The 19,235-nt window shown below is 44.5% G+C and overlaps 1 protein-coding gene across 2 annotated transcripts in view; it reads right to left on the bottom strand.

Moving 5' to 3' along the window:
- The window catches only part of DPYSL3 (dihydropyrimidinase like 3), a 115,513-nt gene that overhangs the window by 8,613 nt on the left and 87,665 nt on the right, over positions 1 to 19,235 (bottom strand). For both annotated transcript variants that reach the window (XM_059063012.2, XM_059063013.2), the window contains exons 6-11: positions 18,571 to 18,651; positions 14,751 to 14,819; positions 9,869 to 9,989; positions 6,155 to 6,311; positions 5,339 to 5,480; positions 1,214 to 1,384 (exon numbers count right to left, since the gene is read on the bottom strand). In XM_059063012.2, coding sequence (XP_058918995.1) covers positions 1,214 to 1,384; positions 5,339 to 5,480; positions 6,155 to 6,311; positions 9,869 to 9,989; positions 14,751 to 14,819; positions 18,571 to 18,651 — 741 coding nt within the window. The remainder of the gene's footprint in view (positions 1 to 1,213; positions 1,385 to 5,338; positions 5,481 to 6,154; positions 6,312 to 9,868; positions 9,990 to 14,750; positions 14,820 to 18,570; positions 18,652 to 19,235) is intronic.

The raw sequence follows: 19,235 nt of genomic DNA on the forward strand, positions 1-19,235 counted from the left end.
CAATCTTAAGTAAGGTCCTCATGTGGAAGAAAATTTTTGTCACTGGCAGTGTTCGAAGAGAAGGTGGATAACTACCAGAGATGGTGTATGTTTGCCATCTTGTACTGGATAGATGGGTTACATGACCCTTAAATCCTCACTAGCTCAAAATTAAACAATGTAATATGACACAATGTTGAAGCAAAGGCCACTACCACCCAAAATGGGCTTCTTCCCTACCTCCTTCATTTATTCAATAAGTGCAAGGCATTATTGAAAAGTGGTTAAGGATATCAGTTTGGGTCAAGTTATCTGGGTTTGAATCCTAGCCTCACCATTTACTTGCTGCATAAATTATTTAATCTCTGCATCTCCACTTCCTTAATAATAGTGCCTACCTGAAGAAGACTGTTACAAAGATTCAACAAGTTAAAAGCACAGTGCCTGGGGCTTCCCTGGTGGCACAGTGGTTGAGAGTCTGCCTGCCAATACAGGGGATGGGGGTTCGTGCCCCGGTCCGGGAAGATCCCACATGCCGCAGAGTGGCTGGGCCCGTGAGCCATGGCCGCTGAGCCTGCGCGTCCCAGAGCCTGTGCTCCATAATGGGAGAGGCCACGGCAGTGAGAGGCCCATGTACCGAAAAAAAAAAAAAGCACAGTGCCTGAAACATAAGTGCTTGAAAAATACTCTTTTTACTAACAAGCACTGTATTTTTAAAACCCTTTCTGTTACGTACCGGGCTTTAACTATCATTTTTCACATGGAACTCCTCATGAGGAAGTCATCAGAGCTGTTCACCAATTTTTTTCCCATTCTTTCTCCTTCTAGGCACTAGGTATCCTTGTACTTCCTCACCTCCTGAAGTAAAGTATGGCCTCCGGCCTGGCTCTGGCCAGTGCAGGGTGAGAGGAAGTGATATCTCAGAAAAGCTTTCAGAGCCATGTCCTGGTCCCCAACCTCAGCAATCATAGCACGTGTAGAGTTGGTGCCTCTACCAGCCCCCAACCCTGAGTGACTGTGATGGCAGAGCCCCTCTCCTTTGCCGACCCATTTTGGAAAGCAGGAGTGTGAAAGAAACTGTTGAGGTTTTAAGTCCCTGGGAATTGGGGATGGTTTGTTATTGCAACACGTCCCTGCCTGACTATCCTGGTTCACCACAAACACACGTCTCTGGCAACCATGTTCCCTGCCCACGTTCCCCACTCTGTTCCACTCCCACCTGCTCAGGTCTTACCGACTGGTGGTTCTTGGCAGAGACGATCTTGACAGCATCTGGATCCCAGATCACCAGGTCACTGTCAGAGCCCACAGATATTCTTCCCTTGCGGGGATACAGGTTGAAGATCTTGGCAGCATTTGTGCTTGTCACGGCCACGAACTGATTTTCATCCATCTTCCCTGTGGCCTGTTGAAACGTACACACACAAAATGGTCCATCTAGGGCTTCTGAGCTCAGAGCAGGGGGACCACAAAGGCCCACATATACAAAGAGGGACCTCTGAGGTGGTGAGCACAGAAGTCCACCCAGCAAGCTACAGGATCAGCGGGGCTGTCACCATCACCCAGGGAAAATGGTTAAATGCATGGCTTAAGATGGAAGTGACGAAGAAGAACTACAATCCTGCAGCCTGTGAAACAAAAACCGCATTCACAGAAAGACAGACAAAACGGAAAGGCAGAGGACTATGGACCAGAGGAAGGAACAAGGTAAAACCCCAGAAAAACAACTAAATGAAGTGGAGATAGGCAACCTTCCAGAAATAGAATTCAGAATAATGATAGTGAAGATGATCCAGGACCTTGGAAAAGGGATGGAGGCAAAGATCGAGAAGATGCAAGAAATGTTTAACAAAGATCTAGAAGAAATAAAGAACAAACAAACAGAGATGAACAATAGAGTAACTGAAATGAAAAATACACTAGAAGGAATCAATAGCAGAATAACTGAGGCAGAGGAACGGAGAAGTGACCTGGAAGACAGAATGGTGGAATTCACTGCCATGGAACAGAAGAAAGAAAAAAGAATGAAAAGATATGAAGACAGCCTGAGAGACCTCTGGGACAACATTAAATGCACAAACATTCACATTATAGGGGTCCCAGAAGGAGAAGAGAGAGAGAAAGGACCTGAGAAAATATTTGAAAAGATTATGGTTGAAAACTTCCCTAACATGGGAAAGGAAAGAGCCACCCAAGTCCTGGAAGCACAGAGAGTCCCAGGCAGGATAAACCCAAGGAGAAACATGCCACGCCACATAGTAATCAAATTGACAAAAATTAAAGACAAAGAAAAATTATTAAAAGCAACAAGGGGAAAACGACAAATACAAGGGAACATACAAGGGAACTCCCATAAGGTTAACAACTGATTTCTCAGCAGACACTCTACAAGCCAGAAGCACAATATATTTAAAGTGATGAAAGGGGAAAACCTACAACCAAGATTACTCTAACCGTCAATGATCTCATTCAGATTCGACGGAGAAATCAAAAGCTTTACAGACAAGCAAAAGCTAAGAGAATTCAGCACCACCAAACCAGCTCTACAACAAATGCTAAAGGAACTTCTCTAAGTGGGAAACACAAGAGAAGAAAAGGACTTACAAAAACAAACCCAAAATTATTAAGAAAATGGTAATAGGAACATACATATTGATAATTCCCTTAAATGTGAATGGATTAAATGCTCCAACCAAAAGACACAGGCTTGCTGAATGGATACAAAAGCAAGACCTATATATATGCTGTCTACAAGAGACCCATTTCAGACCTAGGGACACATACAGACTGAAAGTGAGGGGATGGAAAAAGATTTTCTATGCAAATGGAAATCAAAAGAAAACTGGAGTAGCAATACTCATATCAGATAAAATAGACTTTAAAATAAAGAATGTTACAAGAGACAAGGAAGGACACTACATAATGATCAAGAGATCAATCCAAGAAGAACACATAACAATTATAAATATGTATGCACCCAACATAGGATCACCGCAATACATAAGGCAAATGCTAACAGCTATGAAAGAGGAAATAGACAGTAACACAATAATAGTGGGGGATTTTAACACCTCACTTACACCAGTGGACAGATCATCCAGATAAAAAACTTAATGAGGAAACACAAGCTTTAAATGACACAACAGACCAGATAGATTTAATTGATATTTATAGGACATTCCATCTGAAAACAGCAGATTACACTTTCTTATTACCAAGTTCACAGGGAACATTCTCCATGATAGATCACATCTTGGGTCACAAATCAAGCCTTGGTAAATTTAAGAAAACTGAAATCATGTCAAGCATCTTTTCCAACCACAACACTATGAGATTAGAAATCAATTACAGGGAAAAAAATGTAAAAAACACAAAACACATGGAGGCTAAACAATACCTTACTAAATAACCGAAAGATCACTGAAGAAATCAAAGAGGAAATAAAAAAATATCTACAGACAAGTGACAACAAAAAACACAACGATCCAAAACCTATGGGATGCAGCAAAAGCAGTTCTAAGAGAGAAGTTTATAGCAATACAATCTTACCTCAAGAAACAAGAAAAATCTCAAATAAACAATCTAACCTTACACCTAAAGGAACAAGAGAAAGAAGAACAAACAAATCCCAAAGTTAGTAGAAGGAAAGAAATCATAAAGATCAGAGCAGAAATAAATGAAACAGAAACAAGGAAAACAATAGCAAAGATCAATAAAACTAAAAGCTGGTTCTTTGAGAAGATAAACAAAATTGATAAACATTAGCCAGACTCATCAAAAAAAAGAGGGAGAGGATTCAAATCAATAAAATTAGAAGTGAAAAATGAGAAGTTACAACAGACACTGCAGAAATACAAAGCATCCTAAGAGACTAGTACAAGCAACTCTATGCCAATAAATTGGACAACCTGGAAGAAATGGACCAATTCTTAGAAAGGTATAACCTTCCAAGACTGAACCAGGAAGAAATAGAAAATATGAACAGACAAATCACAAGTAATGAAATTGAAACTGTGATCAAAAATTTTCCAACAAACAAAAGTCCAGGACCAGATGGCTTCACAGTTGAATTCTATCAAACATTTAGAGAAGAGCTAACACTTATCCTTCTCAAAAAAAAAAGAAAAAAAGAAAGATAAAGAAGATGGAAGTGACTGCTCTGGAAGTATGCATTTTTTTCTGGACATGTACATACATTTACATACTTATTTACCCCTTCTAACTCCAAAAGGGATTACAGACAGTTCACAGTAAAAACAAATGTAATTATGAGCCCATATCTCAGATAATATGTTTGTATTTGCATGGGCAGAGGATAAATATGGAAGAACCTCACCCAAATGATAACAATTGTTATTCCTGGGTTGTGGGATTATAAGTGAGTTTTGTTTTCTTTCATGTGTGTACTTTTCTGTAGTTTCCAAATGTTCTTTACTGAGCATGTATCATGTTGGTAATTTTTAAATATATATTATTTTTTAACAGTTCCAGTTAGTGCCAAGATAAATACATATACACATTCATAATTAGATAACAATGTAAAAGAAAGACCAAAAAAATCTAAGTTTGTAAGAGAAGAGACAAAAAATATTTATACTTTCCCCCTTCACAAAACAACTTGGGTAAGGAAAGAAGAATTTAGTTTAAAATCTAGTTTTGAGCTTCCTGGGAGCCAAGAAAAGGGAAACTTGGATTACACTGTGTAGATATGTACTCTATTTGGCTCTAAAATGAGTGTCTTTACAGTTTTAAAAATAAAACAGAGGGAAGTGATCAACTTAATAATGAGTTATTTATTAATTTTACTCAAATCTTAGGAAGACTTCATTTGCATGACTTTTTTTTTTTTTTTCAGCTTCTGTGATGTTAAACAAGGAAAATAAAACCTGGCCACTTTGCCAGAAGACTTTGACAGACAATCACCTGTACAGCCTGGATGACCACACACCACTCCTCGGTGAGCAAATGACTTGAGTCTTAGTCACAGACCCCTTGCTTATCATTTCAAAGGGTTATATCCAACCTTTTCAAAAGAGATAATAAAACCCTCCGAACAAAAAGAATTTTTAATTCACTATTATTTTAAGCACAGATCGTTCATACCATCAGACAAATGATCTGTGTTTCTGGTTCCTAGCCCTTAACAATCTAGAGGAGGCCTCCTCAGAACCTCAGGCCCCAGGATTCATCACTCTAGAAGGGACGTTCCCAAACCACCTGAGCCACCTGGCTCCAGAGCCACCTGAGCAGGTATGAGGCCTCATCTGTACCCCCAGCACCCTCATCAAAGGGCAAAGAGGAACAGTGGCAGGAGGCTCTGATCTGGCCCTGGATGCCCTCCTATGACCTTGATGCTTACCACGGCCTTGTCCCAGATGACAGACATCCGCTCCTCCACACCATTGGTGCCCTCGGGAATGGCTGTGAAGTTGTCCTTCCCTATGGCCTTCTGGGCAGTGCTGAAGGTGCAGTGGGCACTCCCGGAGAGCTGCAGGTCCCCACTGGCAAAGGAGAAAAACTCCATGTGAACGGGGAGGCTAGAGGCACCGCAGGGGCCCAGAGATGAGGGTCTAGGGTAAGCACGTGGAGTGCCGTGACTTGAGTTTGGAATCCTTATTCTCCCTCTTGCCGACTATGCGAACTTGGGTGAATTTCTTCCCCTCCCTAGGGCTCAGTTACCCTATCGGGGAAATGAGGGGGTGGGATTAGATCACCTCTTGTGTAACAAAAAGGACCCAAAGGAGGGATGGGACTTATCCACAGAGGGCAGTAGCAAACTAGTCTCCCTGTAATTTTGGTTAGGTGATCATCAAAACTGGGCAAATGATTTTGTTTCCCGGACCCTCAGTTGCTCAGTCTGTAAAATGGTGATGCTCGTGCCTCACTCACAGCGTTGTTATGAGGAACAATGAGACCACACGTGCAATCTCACCCTAGTGCTTGACATACGATATGTATTAACTGCTGTTACCATTACTAATATGATCACTGTAGTATCTATTAAAATACGATAGGGAAGAGCCTGTCATCTGTGCTCAACACTGCAGGGGAATTCTCGACGTTTTTTCCTCACTGCAGACTCTAGTCTAGCTGATGGATGGGCGGCTCCAGTCCTCATCCCATCGTTCCCAAGATGCCTCCACACAATGCCCACTACTTGTCATTCTGCACCAACCTGGCCAGCAAGGAGTTGATGTAGTCAGGGGTGGTTGGGTCAGGACTCAGAGGTGGGGATGTCACAAACGCAGCCGCCTTGGCCCAGTTCTTGCTCCAGTAATGGGTCCCATCTGTGCCCAGGCTGGCGGTGATGGGCTCCCCAAAGACCACGTTTCCTGGAACAGGTAGGACAGAGGCAATGGGTGATATAACGTATGTGCTGCCCTGGGCCAGGCTTAGATAATCATAGCCCCTAAGCCTACTCAAGGCTGAGGCTCTGGAGTCAGGCAGGCCTGGGTTCAAGCCCATGTTCCCCCACTTTTCTAAGCCTCTGTTTTTCTCTCTTCTAAATGGGAACGATTCTGTATTCTGTAGAAGCCACTGATTGCAAGATGCAGCATCAATTCTCAAATTCTGAGGCAAATTAACATTTGAGGCAAAAAAAAAAAAAAAATATATATATATATATATATATATATATATATATTAATTGGAAGATTCATCTTCATTTCAGAAATGTTAAAATGTGGAATAAATAGGTCCTGGAATTGATGAAATAAGACGATGTCTACTTCTCAGCCTTGTGAAAATGAAAGGTTTGGCATACACAAAGTGTCTGGCACATAAGAGACGCTAAGCAAATGTGATTTCTTTTACACCTCTTACTCTTCCCCACTGTAGAAGCCCAAAGCCCCATATGTGCCCACATCACTGGGAACTGCTACATCCTGCTGTCGCAAAGACATGCTTTGGTTCCACAAAGTAAAACCAATTCCTGAGGAAGACACATCTTATTTGCATCATGTTTGTTACTCCTTAACCTAAGGCAATGAGTGATTTGCTCAAGGACACCCAACAACCAGGGACACAGCAAAGCTGAGGTTAGCTTCCCGGACCCTGTGTCTAGAAGGAGAGGCTGGAATGTCCAAACTAAGGAGAGGGGAGGAAGGATACTGGGACATAGGCTGATCTAAACTGAGCTTCTGAAAGAAGGGATAGTGATACAGAAGGCAATCGCTATCTCATAGAAGGTGGGTTGGTACCAAGTTTCTCTGTGCCAGAATCTTGGGCTAACGATTCCTGTGCAGCCCTTGGCTTCTTTAAGTTTGGTCGTCCATCTTCCACATTCAAGTTCCCCACAAGGTGGAAGTTTAAGAAGGCTCTATGGCTAGGATTACAGGTTTTGCCTTGCTTCAACTCCAATCAATTGGTCTTAGTTGCCTGGATTTCTGTGTTGGGAAGAATTCTAAATATGCTTCTGGTCTCACTAGAAAAGGCTCATGATTGATTTGTGACGTCTGCCATGGGCAAAAGAAGGACGCAATGGCAATGATTCATATAGGACAGCCCTGCTCTTTGGGGTGGCAGTGAAAAGGATCCACACCGGACTAAAGAGAATTTCAAGGACTCTCCAAAACTATTTACCAAACTAAAGCGTATGGGACTACAAAGAAATGAAGAAATGAAAGTCAAGGCAAGCATTCAAGTACTATTAAGAGAAATACAACCTTAAAAGTAAAAGACCTCTCCCTGTGGACTCTTTAGATGGAAGACTAGAATAAGTAGAGATTGTAATTATATTATTGACACAATTGGATTTGGAGACTAGCTCTCCAAGCTGGGAGATTCTGGACAAGATGTGCTTCAATTTCCTCATCTGAAAAATGGTGATAATAAATGCCAGTTTCTCCTGGTGCTTTGTGAATTCTACATAATAATACAGTTAAACTATTTCCCTCAATGCAGGGCATACAGTTGGTCCTCATTAAATTGAAATTCCTAATGTTGATTCTGAGCAGCCGTGCAGAGATGCTGACGAGCACTTGAGGATTAAACACCCTGGGGCTTAAACAGTCCCCTGGTCCAGAGGGTAGAGTGAACCCTGCCATACACTGTCTTCCTGCTCTGAATGCTCTTGACTCCTTCCCTGAGAATGACGGTTCATGAGATGTTTATTGGCTTCCATCTCAGCAGCCGGTTTTTCATCACTAAAATAATGCCTCCCTTCCACCCTGGAGACACAGCTGTACTAGTTCTCCTTGCCAGAGAGTCACGAGCCAGAAGGCTAAGGGTGAGGAATTTTTCTACGTGGAACTTAAAATAAGACCCAGCATATAATTGAAACACACTGTCTTTGAAGCCCCCAGGTCATCCGAGAATGGGTCCCAAGCCAGATGTGGCCATCAGCAGGAGGCATGAGAGGATGGGGATAGTAGGTGGCCATGGGGAGAGGAGTGGAGATATCCCCGTGCACTTTTCTTTTCCTTTTTCCCTCCTTCAGGAACGGGTAAGCAGCACTGGGCTTCTTTCGTGGTTCTGTCCTGATGACTCATACGCAGTGAAGCAGCCAGGCCATATCATATGGAGACACTTAAAAGCCGAGCGAGAAAACAGCAGGCTTCCCGTGAGCAGGGTAAGGCAGGTGGTGCCCCAGAATCAGCCAGCTAGAAAGGCTGTCAGGGCAATTAGGGAGATTCCCCTCCCGTAAGAAAAGGGTCCCGTTTGCCAGAAGGCCAGGCAGCCGAACACCCGGCCATCAGTCAGCTGGGACTATTTTTAGCCGCCCCAGTCACTCACATGTGGAGTTTTACAGACCAGTTCTGGGTTTGGTAGATGAATCATTCAGCTTGGTCCCACTGGCACACGGCAGTCACAATCATACAGCCGGGCCTAGGAAATCCTCCCTCCCAACCAAACGCAGAGCCCTACGGCTCCTGCGTCTCAACCACTCTCTGTTCACAAGTGAGCCCATTAGTGTGTCACTGAGGACAAGAACGGAAAGCAGGAAAGCAAGTTTTGAAATGAGGGTAAACTTGAGCTTAGCACGAGGCGAGCAAAGGAAGCCGAGTTAACAGCTGTGGAGAAAAGAAGTGTAAGTCAGAAGGCCACGGGCACAGAGCCGGGTCATGAAGGCCACACCGCTGGACGTCCTTTGGAGACCCATTCAATTCCTTCTCTGAAATAACCTGTGCTACCCTGCGTGGCACAGGGCGTGGGACCTCCTCCCTGTACTCTGCCCTCAACCCTGGCCGATCAATTACACCATCTCCGGAGCAGATATTGGTTCAGAGATGAGCCCACGACCCAAGCCAAGGCAATGGCTGTGTTCCTGGGGACTTTTGCTTGAGCTATGGGAAAAGATGTTCTCTACTCCCTCACCATGCCCCCACCAAGTGTGGAGGACAAGAGCAGCTCTTAGCATTTATTCTTGTCATTGTTCATACTGAAAAGAGAGGAAAGCAGAGTCCAGAAAGGAGTAACAGTGATAGAGCCCTAATATCAGTGTTGAAACCCCTTGATCCAACCATGCCTGAAACACCCTCAACCAATAATTTACTCGTTTAAGTCCATTTGAGTAGGGGCTTTGCTGCACCAAATATAATCTTCATTAATATGTCCATTTATAAAGTTCAGATAACATGAACTGACAGTGAAAGATCGCAGGGAGGAAAAGAGATGCACCAATTCTCCAAAGAACTGATTCAAGCTGTGTCATCTCGGGCAGACCACTTACCCTTCCTGAGCCTCAGTTTACTCATCTGCCAAGTAGAAGAAATCTGGGATCCTGCCATCCACACAGGATACAGAAAGGATCCAGTGGGCTAACAAGGATGAGGGGCTTCCCTGAGAGCAAAAGGCAATGAGCAAAATAGGCACCATTTACACAGGACAGCCAAGGGAAAGGAGCCACATGGCTTGTTAGGGGCTCTGAGATCTTCGGAGCACAAATCACCTTTTTTCCTGGCTTGCGAGATGAGGTCAGCTGCGCTCTTACTCATGACCTTCGTGACGTAGAGAGGACAGTTGGTTTGGCTGGCAATGGTGATGGCACGGAACACAGCCTCAGCTTCCAGCTGCAAAAAAAAGTCCCCAGGAGTCAAGAGGAGCACGAACCTCTCAAAGTACCACTCCCCTGTCTCTACAAACTGAGAATGCAGTGCTGCACAGGGGTTAAAAGCCTGGTAGATCTGCAGTTAGACGCCCTGGATCCAAACCTGAGAACTAGAGCTTCCCAGCTGTGTTGCTCTACTGGGCTTCTCAAAAGTGGAGATCAGCCCAGAGATTAAACCCACCCACCTATGGTCAACTAATCTACAACAAAGGAGACAAGGATATACAATGGAGAAAAGACAGTCTCGTCAATAAGTGGTGCTGGGAAAACTGGACAGCTCCATGTAAAAGAATGAAATTAGAACACTCCCTAACACCAAACACAAAAATAAACTCGAAATGGATTAAAGTCCTAAATATAAGGCTGGACACTACAAAACTTTTAGAGGAAAACAGAGGCAGAACACACTTTGACATTAATCGCAGCAATATCTTTTTTGATCCACCTCCTAGAGTGATGAACATTTTAAAAAATAATTAAAAAATGGGACCTAATTAAATTTAAAAGCTTCTGCACAGCAAAGGAAACCATAAACAAATCAAAATGACAACCCACAGAAAGGAAGAAAATATTTGCAAACGAAGTGACTGACAAGGGATCTCCAAAATATACAAACAGCTCATGCAGCTCTATGTCAAAAAAACAAACAACCCTATCAAAAATGAGCAGAAGATCTAAACAGACATTCTCTGAAGAAGACATAGAGATGGCTAACAGACACATGAAAAGATGCTCAACATCACTAATTATCAGAGAAATGCAAATCAAAACTACAATGAGGTATCACCTCACACTGGTCAGAATGGACATCATCAAAAAACCTACAAACAATAAATGCTGGAGAGGGTGTGGAGAAAAGGGAACCCTTCTCACTGTTGGTGGGAATGTAAATTGGTACAGCCACTATGGAGAACAGTATGGAGGTTCCTTAAACAACTAAAAATAGAGTTACCATATGATCCAGCAATTCCACTCCTGGGCGTATATCCAGAGAAAACCATAATTCAAAAAGATACATGAACCCCAATGTTCATTGCAGCACTATTCACAACAGCCAGGACATGGAAGCAACCTAAATGTCCATCGACAGATGAATGGATAACGAAGATGTGGTATACACACACACACACACACACACACACACACACACACACACACACACACACACAAAATGGAATATTACTCAGCCATAAAAAAGAATGAAATAATGCCATTTGCAGCAACAAGGATGGACCTAGAGATTATCATGGACCTAGAAATTATCGTAAGTGAAGTAAGTCAGAGAGAGACAAACATCATATGATATCACTTAAATGTGGAATCTAAAAATATGGTACAAATGAACTTATTTTAAAAATAGAAATAGAGTCACAGACATAGAAATGGTTACCAGGGGTGGGGGGAAGGGAACGGTAAATTGAGAGATTGGGATTGACATAAACACACTATTATATATAAAATAGCTAACTAATAAGGACCTACAGTATAGCACAGGGAACTCCACTCGATACTCTGTAATGAAATCAACTATACGCCAATAAAAATTAAAAATTAAAAAAAGAAGTGGAGATAGGGAGGGTGTAGCAGGGGACAGTGGGGTGAGAGCAGTGTCTGGCCAGAGTGGGCGCTGCATCAGCATAGCTAGAGTTTTCCCTTGGCCTATTCTCTCCTCTCCCTGTGGTTATCACAAAGGCCACATGTGATGGAAGTCTTTGCTCCCCAATTTGCCTAGAGCAGAATCTCTGGCAAAATACAATATCCCGACACCAGTATGTATAAATAACCAGTGAAGGCAACTAGGCATTAAGTCCTTCCTGCAGCAATGTGTGGTCAGTGATGGGTTTGTTCCCACAGGCATTTCTTACACTAATAATTCCCAGGCTTCTCAACACAAAGATTTCCTTTATCACGGATTTCCTCCAGCCCACCCTAATGTAGAATTCATGTTTTCAAATACTCTAACCGACCCAGTTGAATTAAATGAGTAAGAAATAGTAAATCTTCCCTTATTTTATTAACAAAGCAAGACCTTAGAGCTCAGCCTCTCTCATGAGCTGGATCTGTGTTCTGGTTCTGCCACTTAGCAGCCAGGTGATCTCAGGGATGTTACACAACTTCCCAAAGACTCAGCTTCCTGGTCCATAAAGCGGGGATAATAATAGGACCTGACACACAGAGCTGTTCAGAGAATTAACAGAGTTCATCCTTGTAAGGCAATTAACTCAATCCTGGAACAAGGCAAGTGTTCCTTGAAGGCTGGCTATTGGTTGTATTGCCGATGACACCTTCCGACCGGCGGGAGAGCCTGCATTACTACCCAAAGCCCGAATTAGTCCAATTCAGCCCAATGCAGACAAGCTGGCGTTTTTCCTTTCAATCAACAACAGCTCCTTTTTGGATGGATATGACCCTCTGGTTAGCCATGCAGCCCAACACTTTAAAAAAATATCAAAAATAGCTTGCAGATACATGCCCAGTGTTTGTAAAACGCAAACCAGTCACTGCCCTTGGTCAGTGTGACTTAGGAGAAAGGCTGTAAGAACTTGGCTGGTCCAGCTAGCATCCCCCAAGCTGCACTTTGTTCCACGTGGTGAGATCAAGGTCCTGGAGCCCCAAGCACAGGTGAATGTGGCCACGTTCCTGAAGCACCCAGATGTCAGAGTGGCTGTCTCCAAGCCTCGGCTTCAGCTCTCTGAACAGCATTACTCCAGATGCTATCTAGGTGTGCTTTGAATTGAAGAGGGGCTGCCCCTCCTGCACCCATGCCTCCTTCTTCATGCCTGTGCTGACCACTCCAGCTCCTCCACGACTGCAGTCCCGGCCCCTTTGATCTCATTCCCACCCCCCCACCCACCCCCACCCACAAGCACCGCACGGTTTTCAGCACCTTGACAACATGACTATCTTTGGAAGGTTACATCACCCTCCAACTTCACCCAAAAGGGCTTCCAGTGTTGTCGAGATCTGCAGCTGAGAGGCTTTTTACTAAAAAGGAGATGGGAACAGGAGGAGAGTAGGGTTGTGGGGGGGGGGGTTGGAAAAACAAACCAAGGAACAAAAATAGACTCTGCTCAGAAATCCCCTGGCTGCTGCGGCAGAAATCGATCTTGCCAGGACTTCTCCACAGTGAACAGCATTGAAGGAAAGTTTCACAAACAGTGCTGTTCACCCTGGCCTATTCACACAGGGTAAACAATTTTCCAGTCCTTCAACTGTGATGGTCAGTGGCTTAATCTCTCTGAGCTCCTGCTTCTTTATGTAATGATAATACCAAGACTGGAGCAAGGATAACCGTTATCTCCATTAAGTGCAATGAGCATAGTACTGGGTATAGGCAAATATTCCAAAGAAGGGACCTGGTATTAAGGAGACGGACTTTTCTGGAGGGCTGTGACTGTAACCTTGATCACACAATTATAAATTATTTCAATAGGCAACAAAAATATCATTAAACACAATGGAGCTTCTAGGGTGCTAATAATGTTCTGTTTCTCCAATTGGGTGCTAGTTACACAAGTGTGTTCAGTTTGGGAAAATCCATTCCTTTATGATAGGAACAGTTTTCTCTATGTGTGCTACATTTTCTTTTTAAAAAAGATCCTAACAGGGCTTCCCTGGTGGTGCAGTGGTTGAGAGTCCACCCGCCGATGCAGGGGACACAGGTTCATGCCCCGGTCCGGGAAGATCCCACATGCCGCAGAGCGGCTGGGCCCATGAGCCATGGCCGCTGATCCTGTGCGTCCGGAGCCTGTGCTCCGCAATGGGAGAGGCCACAACAGTGGGAGGCCCGCGTACCGCAAAATAAAATAAAATAAAATAAAATAAAAAGATCCTAACAGAGACGGCCAACGGGAATACTGTGATTTCTGGTTCTGGCTCCTTCTTCTACCTGTAGTAGAGTATGGAGCTTGGGATGATACAACAGGAACGGATTTGCTTTGTTGACATGGAGGGCCTGGAATCTGCTGCAGGTGCCAGACCCAGGCTGATCTCCCAAAGCCAATGTGCTGTCAGCCATATGGGCAGCCCATTCCCAGCTCCGGGCCTGTGCCAGCAGCTGAAGTTGCTGACAGCCCAGAGACGTGGAATCAGCCGCTAGTTTCCATTCATTGGCTCTTCAGCTCCTAAGCACTGATGCTAATCAGCATTCATATTACACATGGGAAAAACGTACCTGGATGTCCTCATCACCATACACAAATCAACAGATATAATGTCTATGACAAACCCATCCGGCCCCCTGTCCATATGGCTGATATTGTGCAGGACTCATTATATGGAATAAAGGAATAGTGGAAACCTCTGAGATTCACATGATTAAGAAAGGATTTAGTTATTTACCACTCCTACTGAGTAACTGTGCAACACCCTCCGACTTGTACTGTCTTTAGAGAGATTAGGGACCCTTTCTAATTTCCTCAGGGGCCTTGAGTTGGGTCAGTCAGACGTGGTCTTTGAAAGAAATGTTCCAGTTTCTGTCTGGTATTCACAGGGTCCCACCAACTTTCAGAGATGTTTGTTCACACACCTTATGTGTGTGTGCCAATGAAGGGGGAGCTGAATGCAAACACTACAATGTAAAATGGGCAGCAGGCCATAAACCAGGCTGCTGCGATGACCGAGAGTCTCCTGGAAGATGAGGCTAAAAAAAAAAAAAGAGCCTCCATTGCTACTGCTTCTCTCCCTCCACCCCTCTCCCCTACTCCATCCTCCTGAAAATTACCTCCTCTGGTCTGCTCAGTACATGGCCTTCTGGGCCAGTTATCCCCATTTCCAACATCCGGGTTTGCTCCTAGAATGAGAAAAGAATAGAGAAGAGTTTTTATATTAGCTCAACCAAGGTTTGAAAAAGTTAAGCTGGTATATTCTAATCTAAAGATGTGTTCAAGGGGAAAAAAAGCATCAAATGGAGATGTTGAACAAATTTGTTAATTCTATATCTGGAATTACAAAACAGGGTAGAGTCTTAACTAAAAGAAGAAAAGAACCTTTAGGGGTGGCTTTTTTTTTTATTAAAAGGACAACAGTCTGTCAAAGTATCAAGTTTTTTGTCCATTACACGTCAAAAGTCGCACCAGCTCACTCATTCTTCATTTCTTTCAGAGGCAGACAACTCTGAAAGGACACTGCTTAACTCGTTTGTTTATTCATTCATGCATTTTGAAACCCGTCCATTCAACAAGATGTTATCGAGTACCTGCTCTGGGAGAGGCTCCAGGTTACACACTTGAATTAACTTCACGGAGCTTACAGTTTCCTGCTCTGTTTCTCAAAGTCTGCTCCATCCACCACCTGCATCAGAATCTGCTGAGTTGCTTTTGTAAAAGTGCAGATGTCTAGCCTTACCCAGGTCTACCAAGTCAGAATATATGAGATAAGTTCTAGGATTCTGTATTTTAATAAGCCCCTCAGGCTTTCTCATGCTTTAAATGTTCGGCTATAATAAGCAGATTCAGAATTTCACCAGACTAAATCATGCCTCTAAACAGCATTACCTGACTTAGCCTTTTGGTCAAATTCGATTTAACTAGGCTGTGGATGTGGCAGAGCTCTCTAGCCCTCATAGCTGATGGCTAACTTCCTCAGACCCAGCCAGCTTTCTGGAAGCAGGAGGCTGGGCTAATGGGAGCTGGCACAACTCCTCTGCAGCAGATCTGCAGTTTTGCAGGCATTCACACTCAAGCACTGAGGCCATTTCCTAGGAACCTCGCGCTGGTGATACAGGAGATGAAGGAGGGAGTGAGCTGAACGAGGCTTTGTCTCACCTAGAAACTATGAGACACTTAGAAAGTAAGGGATCCCTTCGCCCTGGAAAAGAAGAACTCTTTTTTTGTTTTTGTTTTTGTTTTTTTAATTCACGTACATTTTTTAAAGAGGAGGAGGAAGGAAGGTGCATATACTATCAGCAGCCACCAGAAGTAAAGTGGTCACTGCCTCTAGCTTGACATAACTGGACCAAAGGTCAGAGGCTGATACTTCCAGCAAAGTACCTCCACTTTTCATTCTTCCTGTTCCATGTATCAAAGCTTAGATTAAATACAATTTCTTCCAAACTCTGGTGACTTCTGATTCTGAACTGCCTCGTGAAGTCACACAAGGGTTGAGGTGTCCAACTAAAGCATCTTCCATCTTACACGACAATCTCTTTCCTATCTGGTCCAAAAGTGCTGGGACAACGCACAGGATGAAACTCGCTCGAACAATGGTCTCCAAGCACATTCCAATCACCAGGGCAACCTTTCCATAATACACCTGACTGAGCTCTCTATGACCTCCCGAATCTGGATCTCCAGAACTCGGAGAATCCCAGGGATCGTTCCTTAAGCTCCACGGGTGATTCTAGTGCACTGCTCACGTTGGGATGGCCTATTCGCAAAGCCACGGTGTCCCTACAGCTGGAAGGTTAAGAATAACATGTAAAGACCCATGGGTGCCACCTGACATGGGTGGGGGAGGTGTGGGCAACTAGAGGCACCGATCGCTGCTGTAATTACATCACAGTTTCGATTGCTCCATGAGGAAAGTGACCCTGTCTTTTTCACCTTCCCCCTCCAAGGTTTGGCACATAGTAGGCACTCAGTAGATATTCGTTGGACGAAAGGCTAAATACGCTGTACTCTCCGACTGCCCTGCCAGCTTGAAACTTGTGAAAATGTCCCTTGTTGGTACGTTTAGAAAATATTTCTTCTTGCTCTTTAGTCACTTTGCATAAAGTGTAGCAAAAACTCCGAGTATAGCATCTGCCTTCATTTAAATAAACAACGTGATAAAATCTTTCAGCTTGAGCTGAATTTAATAAACACATACACGAAACTCATCCAAATGGAAAAATGCCCTTATTCTTTTCCTGACCGGGAACAGATCTTCCCAAGGTGGGGCGGAGGCGGGGAGGCAGTGAGGAAGCAGACAGACTTCTGTGCTAAGAAGCCTCAAAAGGAAGCTGGAAAGGGGCTGTGAGTCGGAGCCCATCTGCCTCCACAGAGGCTAGGATGAAGAAGCAGGGAGTCTGATTGCTAGGGCATCTGGAGGGAGGGCTGGGGCGTCTGGCTGCTGCACTGCAAACTTGAGAATGGGGAGGAGAGCCAGCTCCACCACCACCAGGATGCCTCCCATGGGAGCAAGGCATTTGGAGCCTCTTCGGAAAATGACTTCATCATCTGGGTGTGCGGGGGATGTGGGAGAAGGCTGTCAGGGGCCTCACTAATTAACCTTCTCGGTCATAAGGGAGTGGAAACTGCACGCTTAACTCACCTCCTCCACTAGAGAGACAGCCCTGAGAGTCTGAAATCCTAACAGCTGGAGCCTGTACAGCCGGGGTGCTGACTCTCTGGGAGCCTGCAGCTGGACTGGTGGAGAAGGACCCTTCTCCACCATCTCTGGGTAAAGTTGTTCACTGAGGCACATCCCCCGAGAAGCTAAGATTGTGTTCTCCCAGTTGCTGGTTGTGATTCCTGGGCCAGTGACCTCATCCTTTAGAGCCTCAGTGTTCTCATCTATAAAGCAGGGAAGACGGTGGGCGCCATCTTGAAAGGCTTGGGCGAAGATTAAATGGGAACATACGAGAGCCCTGACCAGGGCCTGGCACATGGTGGGAAGTGCTACCCAGGTGGGACCTGCTGTTGGAAGCTGACGGGTCTGAGATGAGGGTCGGCCTCAATGTGTTCCCACACCCCTGCCGACCACATTCTAAAGCACAGCCCGAGTACTCAAGAGTTCTGGAATGCATCTGTTTTGGCTCCCCGCTATAGTCTAGTGCCTGGCACAAAGCACTGAGGAAATACTCTTAAAAGAATGAATAATGGTTTCTTGCTGTTAATGTTATCAAATGGACTAAGAGAGCTGACACTGTTTATTGGCTGCCGCCTCCTAGCGGAAGCCAATCCTGAACACTTCTGAGATAAACAAAACCCTGGCAAAGACACATCTGTCCATCTAGCCCACTAAGCAACCCAGGAGATGGAGAAGGAAGTGCTTTCTGCTTCCTTACAAATGATCAATTGGGGCCTTGGGGCCCTTGCTTTCATCACTCTTTCCTCAGGTTTCTCAATATGATTTCTAGGAAATCAGTGGGATGTCTGATCCCCACAAGACCTGAATTCTTTATTATCTAAGGCCGTGATCCAGGCAGTCCTGGATCAGATTTCCAGCTTCTGAAAAATGCTGTCTTAGAGTTTTTCTTTAGGACTGAGCATGACACGTACCTTGGACTCATTTTCAAAACAGAATTAGCAATGCTCTCCCACTAAATGGCCCAATTTGAAAACCTCCTCTGCCAGGATGCCTTTTCTGACTCCCCAGAATGGCCAGACAGCTCCCTGCTTTCCAGCATCTTCTGCTTTCTCCCTCACTTGTCTATTTGCCCTCATAATTCCTCCTCCTAGACTGTGAGGTCCTTGAGGGCAGGTTTTGTTCTTAGCAGAGTACTTATGAGGGTGCCTGGCACATACTGAGAGCTCTGGCAACACTGAAGAAATGAGAAAATAAATGGGAGGCAGACCCTAGCCCAAGCAGGAAGTGCACTGCAGGGAGCTGCACTGTGTTACCTGGGCAATGATATCCCCATTCTCAGCGTGCACCTGAGCGATGGCTCCCAGCTCTCCCAGACAGGTGAAGATCTCATACAGCTGAAACAGAAATAAGTCTTTGTCACATTCACAAGACACAATGCTTTTAGCAATCTCATGCAAGGGCCAACGACTACGGCCAGAGCTAAAATAAATGGGATGAACCAGAGGAAATAAGTGACTAGGGCAGAAATATAGACTAACACATGCACAACCAAAGAGGAGTGCTAATCCAAAGGAACTCTAGGAAACTGTCTATATAAGGAACCCAGCATGTCTCCTAGGCAGACAGGGAACACATCTAACAGAGTGATACTAACCCCCCTATTCTGCCTCCTGCACACACTTTAAATGGAATTACTTCCCACTGAACTCAGATAGATCTTCAGAATCCTTCTTAACACTCCTGAAAGGCACTGCAGCCTGGCCAGAAGCTAACTCAAAAGCTGAAACCTCTATCTCTTAGCCCCTCCAGGCAGACCACCCTTCATCTCCTTGCCAGGTGGTAGGGGAATTCATTTTCTGTATTTCTTCTGAGAAGCTGAGCTTTGTATAAAACAAGCACACCCCATGCATTTCGGAGAGAGTCAGAGGCAAGCTGGTACGATTACCCCAAAGAGTAGACGGCCCTCCTTAATCCCACA

The sequence above is a fragment of the Kogia breviceps genome, chromosome 4 (genome assembly GCF_026419965.1).
Source record: "Kogia breviceps isolate mKogBre1 chromosome 4, mKogBre1 haplotype 1, whole genome shotgun sequence".
NCBI classification, from domain to species: domain Eukaryota; kingdom Metazoa; phylum Chordata; class Mammalia; order Artiodactyla; family Physeteridae; genus Kogia; species Kogia breviceps.